We start from the raw sequence: 13,478 nt of genomic DNA, 5'->3' as shown, positions 1-13,478 counted from the left end.
GAAACACTGAACGCAAGATTTTGCGTGTTATTACAGCGTTATTAAAATTAAAAAGACAGCTTATTTGTAAAACTGGCACTGTATAGCTTAATGACTGTAGAAGGTAATTAGTTCAGTTTTGTGGAATCAGCCATTTTTCAATGCCACGTGTTTTAGAAATATTGCAGCGTAACATTGCACCTGAGAGTGTCATTAGGAATTCTTTATACTTTTCATTACCAAAATAAAAGTGGCAGAGGAGACAGTAACTATAAAGAGGCTGAATACTGATAACATGATGCTGACGAAATAGCTTGGCTGAAGGATGTAAATATGGTACACTGTTTATGCAACGCACGCTTTTTTTTTTCTAGATGCAGAAGTGTACTGACTTTTTTTTTTTGGTAGTTGTTCCTCATACTAGTGTACAATACTTAAGGTGTGAACGGAAGAGGGCGTGGTAAACTTGGTCTAACGGAGATCAGGAAGAGATCACGGATCCGAAATAAGGCACCTACAGCAAATGAAAATTTTTTTTAGCCACCTGTTCAACATGACTGTCCCATGCCATTTTACTGGAGAAAATGACACCTAGTATTTTATGCAGTTTCACGATCTCTTTTATGAGGTCCCAATTTTTGCTCACGATTAGAGGCCGAGTGTATGTTTTTAGGTGCAAATAAATCTCCGCCACATCAAGAAATCACATGTGGAAACAACAATCCATCAGCCATACTTCACCAAAGCAAACTGAATCTTGGGCACACAACCATCTTTCCCAGAGCAATGTGCATTTCAGAAATTAGACGCGAACTCCAAGAAACCTCCTCTTCTGCCCCCTGCCCCCCCCCCCCCCCTTCTTTGCAAACAACCATCTCGTAAAACAAAAATGCTTAAATTCAGTCAGTTAGAAAGAAATTTCATTGACAGCCAGACCCAGAGGAGATGAGCCCCGCCATCGCAATCCGCTGGGGGTCCCTCCGAGCGAAGAGTCACGAGACCCGTCCGAAAACCCACTCTGCACAAACAAAGGAAATTATATACAGCATGGAAGCAAACTGTTGTAATTTCAACAAACACCTTCAAAGACTTCTGCATTTTGGTGCCGGATATTAAAAAATTTCTCTGTGCAAACTACTGGCCTTTCAAGAGCAAACGTCTATCACAAAGTAGAATATTATGGTCTACACAGAAGGTGGGACCAGCAAAAAAGGATGCAAATCAAGGCAGAGGAGGTGTCCTGTGCCAATTTTCGCTGGTTCCACCTTTAGTGCATTATGGATAAACTAGCCCAACATTTTACACTCAATTATGGTCTACGTTGTCTGATAAGGAATTTAACATCGATACTTGCCTCGATTTTCTGCAAGTAAAGAAAAACTCATATCACCCGCAAGCACATTTTTCGAAAAGGCCTAGCTGAGCAGTCGAAAAAACTGCGCCTCCTGCCGGTTTCAAAAGAAAGCTACAGCTCGGCTGGCTTGGTTCGGTAGGCAGGCAAGTTGTGGGGCTCTTTCAAGGTACCATTTCATCTACTCGTTAAAGTCAAAAGGAAAAGCCATCGCTTCTCAAACTAAAACAGCTCAAAAATGCAACAGTAGCTTTGAAAAACAAATGAGCAACTTGACCAGCCAAACAGTGCTCCTTTAGGGAAGATGTTATTTTGCACGCTGATTCCAAATATGTCATTTAATTTTAAGTAAAGCAAGTCCTTGTGCACTTATGTTAGTATGTTTTGTAACTTACTGCCAACAGCTTGCAGGAAATTTTGCTGCAGGGAACTTGCTAGTTTGCAACTCATTGGTCTCTCTTGACATCAAGCTATTCAATAACGGTAAAATTCTTACCATGCCTATCACAGAAGCTGAGTTACAGGGTTTTGAAGTTGCCACTTCACAAATGGGAAGAAAAAATTGTATACCTGTTTCTGAAGTGACAACTTCAAAATCCTATAACAAAGGATTGGACTTCAGTTTTTATTTTTTGAAAATTCGGCTGACTTTTTCGGTTTTTATTTCAGAACCCAATTTTCAATTTTCTTTGCGGATATTATTTTCGACAAATGAAATACTGACTTTTTTCGGTTATTTAATGCAGCAATCCTGAGTGGCCAAAAGTCAGTTGAAAGTCTATCTCAGTGTTTGTGTCATCATGAACAATTTATTTACCAGTAATTAGCATGCAAGGCAGTACTTGGAGCTGTGTTTGTATACGAGGAATTGCTATCGTCATTAAAAGAGTAACTAAAGTTAAACAAGCCGGGAGACAAAAACGCAAGTTGAAGTTTACTTCTAAGAGAACTAGGCTGACATGTTAATGTTGTCACGCTGGACTGAGTGCAACAGGACATCAGATGGTCTGAATGTTGATGGCAGTGATAGAACTGCCAGAACACAGTTTCGTGGCAGTGTCCTCCATGCAGTTGAGTTAATACATACTTAGCCAGCTAACTGCTCCAAGCAGAGGATGATAGTGAACAAACAGTGCTTAGCTAGCAGATGGTGAAGAGGTCTTGCTCCTTGGTCATCAGAGGCGTGTAAGCTAGCGGAGCAATACCCCAAATTGCACAACTGCGCTGTTAATCCAACAATACCATCGTCACTTCGTGCCCCTGGCTTCCTGCTTACTTAATTTCAGTTCTGAATGTAAAGCGGTAACCGCATGAGGCGATATTCCTTCGCGATACGTCGCGCGATGACGCCGCCGTCGCCCATCGTTGCCGCTGGCGCAAACCGCACGAAGCGACGGGACTGGGCGTCGGAGCGGCGCGTTTTCAGTGTCGCTCGATTGCGGCCACTTCAGCGTTCAGTCATTTTGCGTTAATTAACGCATAGAACAACGCTTTTAAGGCTTCATACAAGATAAAACACTATAAAAACATTGAAAAATATATTTAGGTAATAATTTTATTTTTAGTCTACACTAAGTCACGTGACGCAGAAAAGTGCGCCCGAGGGACGCTGCGATCAGGCGCCAGGCGACATTCCTGCGCTCTTGCGACTTATAGTGCGTGTAGGACATACCCACAACACCCTTTACTTTTGAACTTCATTAATGAGCATTTCATTAAATTCTTGCATAGCTGCCATGGTGAGGGATAAATCGGCTGTTGCTCCGCGCGGAAAGCCCGTTGAAAAAAAATCGACTTTCGCGCGCAAGACAGATCGGAAGTTACTCACCCGCAAGGCCTACCGTCATTGGCTAGTCTCGCACGGCACTTCCGGGCGATGGGCGAAATTTTTTGCAAACCCAGAACCTGGGCGACGCGATGAGCGACAGTGCTTCGGCGGCCCTCAGCCCATCGCGCGGCGTGTCGCCGCGAATTTTCGCCTCATGCGGTTGCTGCTTAACACGCATTCAACAGCCAGCTATATGCCTTGCATGCCAAGAATACTGACCTTTTTTGGTTAAAACCGAATTTAAAAAACTGAATTCGGCAGACTTTTGCCACTTTCTTTTTTTCGGTTTAAACTGAATTGTCCAACCCCCCACATATAACTCAACTTCTGTAGCAGACAGGGTGATAATTTTACTCTTATTGAATAGCTTGATGTCAAGAGAAACCAATGACATGCATTCTAGCAAATTTCCTGCAGCGAAATTTCTTGAAAGCTGTCGGCAAAAGGTTACATACCATATAACTTAAGAGCACAAGGAGTTATTTTACATAAAATTAAACGCATATTTGGAATTGGCATGCAAAAATAGATCTTCCTTCAAGATTTCGTAATTGTGGCTAAATTAATAAAAATTTTTTGAAGACTCTCTTCCCCCCTTAATTCCAGAAAATGCAGGCAAGTACCGAAGTTAAATTAACGCAGACCATAATATGTTGCCTTGTGAGTGATGTTTGCGCTCAATTAGGCCAGTAGGTTGTGCACAAGAATCTTAAAATCCGGCAGATAAATATGGTAGCCTCTGTATGACCCTGTCACCAAGACCTCACAGATTACAAAGTGCCTGGCTTGCAAGCTCTGTGTTCCTGAAGAAAGGCTTTCCGATTAAAGTGTCATTCGGACATGTACAACAGTGAAACTTGTGAACCAAGAATCTGCATTTGTGAGAGCCTCCAGTAAGAAATTCACAGCAAACAAAATATGGGCACTGTCTTGTATTACAAACACTTTCAATTATTCATGTTTCCCTTAGAGTATTAAAGGCCAAATTACAGGAAGACGTTTTTTTAATAATGTGTCAATAAAGGTTTGTAAACACAAGAGATAGCATTCGTAATAAAAGGAATTGCAAGCAAAAATCGTCGTTGTTCGTTTTGTTTGGTACGAAATTTGGAATGATAAGAATATTTTTGCACCCCATAAGATTTGTATCAAGATTCACAGAAAAAGAAGACAGCCTGGTTGACAGCACATTGCATAAAGTGTAATACCATAGTTGCCAGCGATACAAAAACAACCAATGCCAGCTTCCTCAAAAGTGCATTAATGCTACTGCAGCTTGTCCAAGACTGTGAAGTTCATTTCAAAAGTGATTAATACACATGTAATAAATAAAAGTATTGCTTTTAACTAGAGGTGTGCAAATATTCGAATATGAATCGAATATGTTTGATATTCAATGCGTATTCGTAATAGAGAAATTGATATTTGAGAATTTCCGAATATTCGAAAATTTCCAAATACTCGCCAGCGATTGTATACTGCGCAGACTTTCATAAATTCGACCTTGGCAAATCCGCAATATCTGTGCAAATTAGCCGATGATCGAGTTAAAAATTCCAGGAAAACAATACAGAGGTCCGTCTCCGTCATTTATCACGCGGACCGATCGCATCCAGACGCCGCTAAGCTTGACCTCGTGAGTATTTCTGCAAGTGGGCTTTCCCACATATCACACGTGCTGTGAACAAGATGGCCGACGGCCCGCTTCGAACAATCGCAATGCGAAATCGCGCTTTTTTAATCCTTCCGTAATGCGTTGCATATTTAATGCCCACATCCGAAAAATGCGCCCTGTTGCCTTCATCTCTCTCCGACCGTGACCTCCGCCATCTTGTTTTGTAAACTACGCTATGCGGGAAAGCCTACTTGTGGAATGTCGTGGGAGCCTCCTGAAGGGGTGCATAGGGTTGTCACAATAGGGTAAGCGATCCTGTAAAAATCTCGCCTATTGCATAGTGCACTGTAACCCGTGCACCTCTTTAGTGGGCATAACGGCAGGCGTGACAATGATCGGAAGGCCCCTGTTGCTAGGTCAAAAAATAGCCTGGCCACGTAGTTTCGGTTTCTGAGCTTCGCCGCTGCTCCGCGGCAACTGCACCTGTCGGGCCATGCATTCGCCGGTAGTACAATCCCAGCTCCGTGCGGCTTTCGGACGCCGACTGGCGCGTCGCAGGTTATTTCTTTTTCCTTTTTAGAGACCGTCTCGCCGTTCCGACGCCAGTGTGTGTGCCCCGGCCCCTTGATTCCATTTGTGTTTTTCTTCCAGCACTACAAAACGGGCGGTTCGTCACGGGCTTACAGGTGTAAGCGCGATGAAGCTGCCTCATGAGGCCTCACTGCATCTTCGCATTTACGGCAGGCTGGTTTTTTTTGGGGGGGGGGGGGGGCGGGGGGGGGGGGGGTAAATCTATAAACCGAGACATTCGGATGAACCGGACATTTCTTCCGGTCCTTTGAACTCCGAATGAATGAGGTTTTACTAGTCATCATGAAATTTTTTGTTGCCAGTCTTGTCCTTTTATGGATTTTGTTTTGCATGGCCTCATTATAGTTTGGATACTGTTATGCTGTCTAATCAAGTAGTATACATTTCTGTGCACATCATGTTTTTTTATAGGTACTGAGGCAGTCTATTTTTTTTATTTTTGTTACAATGACCATACACTATTTTGAAAAAAATTAGGGCACAAGCATTTGTTTATCATTTTGTGAAAAATATTTTTTTACTGAACAGATATTCGATTCGATATTCGAAGCCATTTTTTCTTCATATTCGAAAATTTCAATATTCGCACACCCCTACTTTTAACCATTACAGGTTAAACTTGTTGGTTGATTACGAGCACACCTGCAAAATTATTGGCAGCAATGGTGGCGTCTCATCTCACACAACCTTGGCATGAGATGACGGGTGTGAGATGAGCGGTTCCATCATCTCACACCAAAGTGGTGCGAGATGATGTTCTCAATTACTATCGAATATGAAGGAGTTGTGCCACTTCCACATGGCAACCTGAATCACTGTTAAGAGGTTCCATCATCTCGCACCAAGGTGGTGTGAGATGGTGGGTGTGAGATGAGAGGTTCCATCATCTCATCCATTGGAACCTCACCTCACACCCGTCATCTCACACCACCTCGGTGCCAGATGATGGAATCTCTCATCTCACACCCATCATCTCACACCAAACTGAGAGGTTCCATCATCTGATTATGATGGAATGGATGAAATGATGGAACCTCTCATCTCACACCCATCACCTCGCACCACCTTGGTGCGAGATGATGGAACCTTTTGACGGTGATTCAGGTTGCCGTGTAGCAGTGGCACAACTCCTTCATATCCGATAGTGATTGAGAATCTCAAAGGCTCTTGACTCAACAGCCTTTGAAAATATCCATGTGACAGGGGTATAAGACAGCTTGTTACTAAAATGAAAATGAGACGCCAGCGTGAAATGCAAGCCTGATGATGCATCAAATGGCAGCCCCTAACTACTGCACACAATGCATGTGTCTACACTCACCTTGTCATGAAGAGAGTTTGAACCGGGGTAGTAAGCCCAAGAACTGGACGACAGGCTCGCATTGTGCCCAAAGCTCGAACTGAAACAACAAGATCAACAGCATATGGAGTGCAGAATGACATCAGGAGAATACTACACTTAACCTGCAGGCTCCAGTATTATAAGGGTGGACACTACAAATAAAGTGGTTAATTTGGTCAAACCTTTTGAGTTCTCTTTTTTTTTTCATGGTCCTCGGGTCTTCATCAGCCTTGTGATGCATAATTATAGCAATATTGTTACGTGACGGCCAGCCGAAGTATGAGACGAGATGACTGATGGCAATGAGATGGTTCAATGGCCGCTGGCCTAGCGCGAGAGCTCCGTCTCGGGCCACTGCCAACTTAGTCTTCTTCGTCACACTACCCGGGGCCACCGAGTGATCAGTCCCGATCGGTGACAAAGACACGCGCGAAGTGGTGATGGCCTTTTGAGGATGGCGGGACAGGAAGCAGAAAGTGGTGAGGTGCTGGCCGCTACGATGGAGGACATGGCTGAATGATTCCTGTCCCGTGAAGCTTCCTGGCCATAGGTCAGCAGGAGCCGACGGCTGAGCCCCCGGACGTGCCGAACGGCATGGGCAGGGGAACGGTGCCGTCACGTGTGGGCAGCATCTCGGGTCAGTGAGGTCAGGTCCTTGAGTCAGGATCAGTTCATCCTGCCGAGTGGTCTGGGCGGTGGGCGGGGCGGGGGAAGAACGGCGAGATCGGTTCGGGTTTGAAAGGCTGGGGCACAGCCGGGCGACGCAGACCAAGAACTCACGGCTGACAACCACAGCTCCCGCATGCGCCGAAGCTCCCGGACCAGGACGGGGATGAACTCCGCACCTCACACCAAATGTTATGCGACAGCCAGCCGAAGTACAAGACGAGATGACTGACGGCAACGCGATGGTTTAATGGCCGCTGGCCTAGCGCAAGCGCTCAGTCTTGGGCCACTGCCAACTTCGTCTTCTTCGTCAAAATATATGCAATATAAATTTCAAAAATCGCACTTTCTGGAGTGTGGTCTTCGAAAATTATGAGCGCAGCATAGTCTAAAGGCCCGGCGCGACCAAGATTCCACCGCCTTCCGACGACATAGCACCACCATCTCTTTATCACAGTAAAAAGGAGAGATTAGGGGGCTTACACTGGTTGTAAAGGCACATTTCTCCAACCAAAAAGAAAAAGCAAATAAGGGAATGAACTTTAAGGTTGATTTTCTCAGCTTCCACTTTTCCTGCGATTATTACTCATCTTTTCGCCATTCCATAACAAATTGCAGTAGAATAACTTATTTGCGCATAAATCTTGAGAACCCGGGAAGTACAATAAAGCTATCAACTTTTTATGTATATATGCAGTTGTTTTTAAAGTTATTTTTGTAACAAACATTATGTAAATATGCATGCTACAGTAATTAAGATTTAAGAGTACTGGCACTAAAAAAAAAAAAAAACTACCAGAACAGGGCTTTATGAACATGCTAACATTGAAAACTTGTGCACTTTCTCATTATTTATTCCCCTCATCATCCCCTTAGTTATAGGATATGACTTTACAAGGGTGTTAACTACGATTACTCAACAATTGTTACAACTAGCTTATAGTAAAATGCAGATGCTAAATCTGCAAATTTATACATTGTGCCAAATTTGATGACAATGTTTTCTTAAATCCCTAACTTACTTTTTGAAGAGAGCTACAAAATGAGTTGCTTATATTTGCGAGCAAACAATTTTTACTAGAATAACTATATATTTTACTATAAAAAAAACAACAGAACAATGACTCACTTCCAACGAATTTCAGTACCTAGTTCGTTATACAGAATATTGTGAAGTCGAGCGAAAATGTGCTAATGAAATAATGCCATGCCACTCACCGTGCATATCTGCTTTGAAAGCAATTTACTATACAGCAATCTGCACTTACTTGCAGTAGCCAGTGATCCAGGCCTGCACAGTGTGCCTAGCAACATTAACATCAACTGCATTCTCAACATGCGATAAAATGACAATCAAATGAAATCCGCTTCCTTGGATTTCGGCACAGTAGCGGCACAGCACTTCCGCTGCAGAAAGTGCTTCATCAAAAGCAGGGTGGCAGCTCTTCATCCTCCCTGTCACTGGACACCAGCACATCAGCAATGATTTCTACATCCAGAGGGCCCAACCATCGCAAAATCTTCGAAGCACACTTCCTGGGGCAGTGTCAGGAACGCGGGCAAGTTCTTTCCAAATAGCAGCAACATTGCCATCGTCTTCAGCTGCACTCGCCGCTTCGGCACCAGCCCGACACAGTTCAGCATGCCTAAAATAGTTCTTGATTGTGTCACGTGTTATGTCTTGCCAGGCATGGCTGACCATCCGGATCGCGCCTAAAGATTGATCTTGAGCTCTTCATTCATCTACAACTTCAGCAGCAGCCATTCAACTATGTGTTTTCAGTGTCCCATCTTGAATGCCCGGATTATACCTTGGTCCAGTGGTTGCAACATTGCCATCGCATATGGCAGCAGAAAACAACGATACCACAGTGGTGCGCTGAAAAATTGTCCAACAAGCAAATCTTACTTCCGCTCATCGCAAGCTGATCGTTCCAGTCAAGCTGCCACACCTCAAACAGTGCCTTTGTCATCCAGGCTTTGCTGTTTGAGTGGTAGGTGACTAGGAGTGAAGTACACCCGCGAAGGCACATGGGCGACTTGAACTTTCCAATGACAAGTGGGCGGAACTTCGATGAGCCATTCAAATTCACCACAGTGAGCACTGCCATGCGTGCTTTGTTTATTTCGCCGCCTAGGCAATTCTCATTTTTAAGTGCCAAAGTTCGGCTCAGCAGTACCTTTCTTCCGAAAAAATCTAAAAATGACATGCGCATTAGAATCTAGTACAAAACTGAAACTACGTCAGCAACACCCTATTGCCATCGGCAGCATGAAAAACAGATGTGCATTACAATCGAGTGAATATGGTATTTGCCAGAATAAAGACGTCTCATCTGTGTCAAATATGTTACACGGTTCGTACTTCTGCGTCACTTCACGCCACACATCCTTTATCCACTTAGCATTATTCGAGTCAACTGCCTGCCTTTCTAACAACCAACTTTCCAGTCATGCATACCAGTCCTTAAACCTCTACAGCCATCCACTGCCACCACAAACCGTTCAATGCTCAAAATGCAGACAAAATCTTCCGCCTTCTGCTGCAGCATGGGGCCACTGATGGGTAGATTCCCCGCATGGATATCCACAAACCAGTTAAGCAAGAATTTTCCAAGTTCGTCATAGGCTGGCCTTTGGATGCAACGGCCATCAACACTCAGTTGTTCCTGTGCATTTGCTTGAAAGGTGGCCTTGTTTTCAAGATGGTGCTCAGCATTCTCTTCAAAATCCCATAGTGGGATGTGACGAGTGTTTTTTGTTCTCCATGCTCGACGCGGCAAAGAATACCCACTTTGGCATAGACCGGCAGAGCTTGCTGCTGCTCCATCGCCATCTTTGAAGTACATTGAACACAGCAGGTATGGCGGCGCAGGAATGATGAGAATTGTGAAAGCACCAACACACCATGACGCACAGCACTAAACCCACTGAACGACTAAACGCAAACAAAGAAAGTATAGAGGATAAAAAAAGAGGAGTGCGGTTGAAAAGGTGCGCAGATGTCACAGTCCTCCTCCTCCTCTCTACTGTCTCCTGTTCTGTCAGGTTTATCCTTGTTTCTAAGATGAGATAGGCCTGGAGCTGTACGCACAAAGCTTGATCACATGGTGAGCAGTGGCCAAATAGGAACACTGCACGGCAAAGGGACTGCTTCACCCTTCGCTTTCTGCAACTCTGCACGCTCTCTTGGTAGCCATTTTGATATCCCCCCTCCCCACACACACGCGCGCGTGTGCACCGCACACGCACACACACACACACACTGACATGTGCCTAGCACCGCGCGGCCTCCACACTTAGTCGAAACAATGACGAATCGGCGGTTCGCTCAAGAGGCGCGCTTGGGCTAGACCTGGCTCTGGGATTAAAAGGACCGACCTCATTCCCGGGCTCAACCCTATGCCTACCTGCCCAGCTCTCCTTAGGTCGTGACAATGTACACAGCCCTGGCGATGTGGCCGACTTAGAAACACAGCAAATTTATAGAAGGAACTTCGCACCCTCCAGAGGCCCAGCTCATCGCAGAGGTGTCGTGTGGGGCCATCGCCATAGATCTTGAGAGAGGGGAGGAAGTCGCTGAGGGCAGCACAAAGTTGTCCCATCCAGGCCACTTCGTCTCGGGCAAGCCAGGCTTGGGTGGGGTTCTTACGTTGAACCCGCCATCTGCATTCCATAAATATGTGAGCGGGATGGAAAGGCAGTGAGAGAGATACTCTAGTGCGGGGTGCAGCTAGCTTCTCCTGCACAAGGGCTGATGTCTGAAACAAAAGCACTACAACCTATCCATAACGGTTTCAGAAGCACCCATAATGATAGTGGAGTGCAGTGTGAGGATTTCAATATGTTATTGCTTAGCACAGTCGTCTCAGTTATGACTGCTTTGCCGGGAACAGCTGTTTGCTCAGCAGCTTTCAACTATTATTCTACACAGTCATGATACTTCTACATTCCTTCCTTGTAACTCAATTGCTTCAGAATTTTCTGCATCCACTTATTCTTTGCACAACTACCAACAGACCCTGTATAAGCTGTTGCCCACTACCAGGCTACAAGTCAAAGCAATGAGAGCACACCCAATTCCAGAAATGGTGACAAACACCCCTTGCATGATTTAAAATATGTAAGTTATTTACAAAGTGGTTCCTGTGAAGGCTCCATATGCCTCTCACAAGCAGGCAGGCTGAGCACTCAATCTCCGAAAGATGACTAGTCCTAACGTTAATTCGGCAGAAGTCAAATGTCGGAGAGCAAAGTTCAAAACTATGAAAACCAACCACTACTCTGCACGAGCTTCATTGGGAAGGAACATGGTCTCACCTGTGTCAGAAATTCGCAGTAACTTTGTTTGTTTCGGAGTGACAGGAACTGGCTGCTCCCAAAAGTGTACCCATACGTACGAAGCGATGTGCACAAGACAGTTGCACCCAAAAATGATTCCTAAAAGACACTCTGCATAAAAAAAAATAAAGAAAGCAAGGATTGTCAAGGTCCAAAATGGAGCCAAATCCAACAAACTAGCCAACTCACCAGCATACCACAATGCATCAGCGTACCACAGCTCCTCGTCATAATCTTCAAAGAATCTTATAAGTGAGCCCTGGCGCCTGGGAAGAACAAAGCACATGCACATCAATAAGCCCCACCTAGAAAGTCAACAATTTTATGCAAGGGTGTCTCACAGCAAAGAGGCATGAGGCACTGCGGTCACCTTGGATTACTGAATACGAACCATTTACAACCTCGCGTTAGATTTAACGTTTCGGCCCTTCAGAAATAACAAGTCACAAAAATACAATGCCTCCAATACTGCGTATACAGCTTCAGGGTGAAAAACAGCAGTATATTAAATTTAACAAGTGCAAAATTTATCCCTTTAACATGACATTCATAGAGCATGTGCAAGAGAAATGTTCCAAAAGACTGCACGCGTATGAGGCTAGCTGTGAAGAACAGCGCAAGAAATTGTGAAATTCCAACAAGACTTCTATCGTTGCTTGAGTTCATTCCTTCAAGAAGTACTTTGGTTTGGGCTAGTTGGTTCATAGCTAAGGCTGATTCTGAAGAAGGCGCAAAAGGGGCAAGAAGGAAAGCACAGGAAAACAACGGGACAGCGAGTCTGTTTTCTTCTATATACTTCTCTTTTTGTACCATGAGTCAATAGTTAATGTCGCGAGATAAGAAGGTCACGAGACAGAGGGAATCAGATGTGTAGCCGATGACGTCAAGGAAGCTGAACCCCTGTGGAAAGACGCGAGTTATTACCCCCATGTGAAGCGGTCTCCAGCGTACTGTACACTAACAGAGGCGCTGACAAAAACTTCAATGTTCTGCGACACAAGACATTCAAGCACAAGCGCGCTGGACACATACAAGCAGGCCGTGCGTGCTGTATATCTATACTTTTCCTTCCCAGTCGTCCCCTTTGCGCCTACAGTTGAGGTACAGTTGAGGTGTCCACTCAATGACATATACTACGCCTATCGCTCCAAGGGTGGGCGCATTTAGAACGCACTTAGTATTATGACGGAATACAGAAAAGAGCAACAGACAACTTATCAATACACGACTTTTGTCTTGAAGCCGACTCAGTGGCACCTCAGGTCGCTCTGTGGCAATTCGATCTCACATTACAAGCACGGGTGTTCAGGCGAATCAAGGTGACGCGGGGGCGTTGAAAGGTTCACATATGAAGTGTTTATGCAAAATGAAAAAACAACTCACATATCTACGAGCACGATCAATGCTAGAATGAAATTCATGCATGCCCACTGTGGCGCAGACTTCACCCTTTCCGCCACATATTTTCTGGAAAAAATGCCTCCACTGCGTTTCAAGGAAAAGCGGCCACTCGAGCTTCTCTGACTGCTGTTCATTGTGCCGGTAAGTAAAAACATCCACAGCCAGAACAGGAGATACCCATTACACAAATACAGTGCCACAACCACTCCTTCGGTTTCTCAGACCCAGAGCACGCGCCGCCAAATTTACGTTGATGCGTACAGCGATGCCGCCAATGCCGCCCTACCATTACGCCACTACGGCGACAGGTCTGTCGAAAATCTCCACGATGAATCTATGAAACGTTTGATTCACCTCTTTCTGG

At 44.8% G+C, this 13,478-nt stretch overlaps 1 protein-coding gene across 1 annotated transcript in view; it reads right to left on the bottom strand.

Annotated features, from left to right (window-relative positions):
* LOC144107562 (transmembrane protein 209) overlaps positions 1-13,384 on the bottom strand; it is a 59,858-nt gene extending 46,474 nt beyond the window's left edge. Inside the window, exons 1-6 of the mRNA XM_077640633.1 lie at positions 13,097-13,384; positions 11,903-11,979; positions 11,693-11,824; positions 10,876-11,038; positions 6,686-6,764; positions 916-997 (exon numbers count right to left, since the gene is read on the bottom strand). Coding sequence (XP_077496759.1) covers positions 916-997; positions 6,686-6,764; positions 10,876-11,038; positions 11,693-11,824; positions 11,903-11,979; positions 13,097-13,269 — 706 coding nt within the window. The 5' untranslated portion in view covers positions 13,270-13,384. The remainder of the gene's footprint in view (positions 1-915; positions 998-6,685; positions 6,765-10,875; positions 11,039-11,692; positions 11,825-11,902; positions 11,980-13,096) is intronic.
* Positions 13,385-13,478: the final 94 nt, after the last annotated feature.

This window comes from Amblyomma americanum, chromosome 10 (genome assembly GCF_052857255.1).
Source record: "Amblyomma americanum isolate KBUSLIRL-KWMA chromosome 10, ASM5285725v1, whole genome shotgun sequence".
In the NCBI taxonomy this organism is placed as follows: Eukaryota; Metazoa; Arthropoda; class Arachnida; order Ixodida; family Ixodidae; genus Amblyomma; species Amblyomma americanum.
The sequence above is the reverse complement of the archived record's forward strand: the minus strand, read 5'-3'. Positions and strand labels throughout refer to the sequence as shown.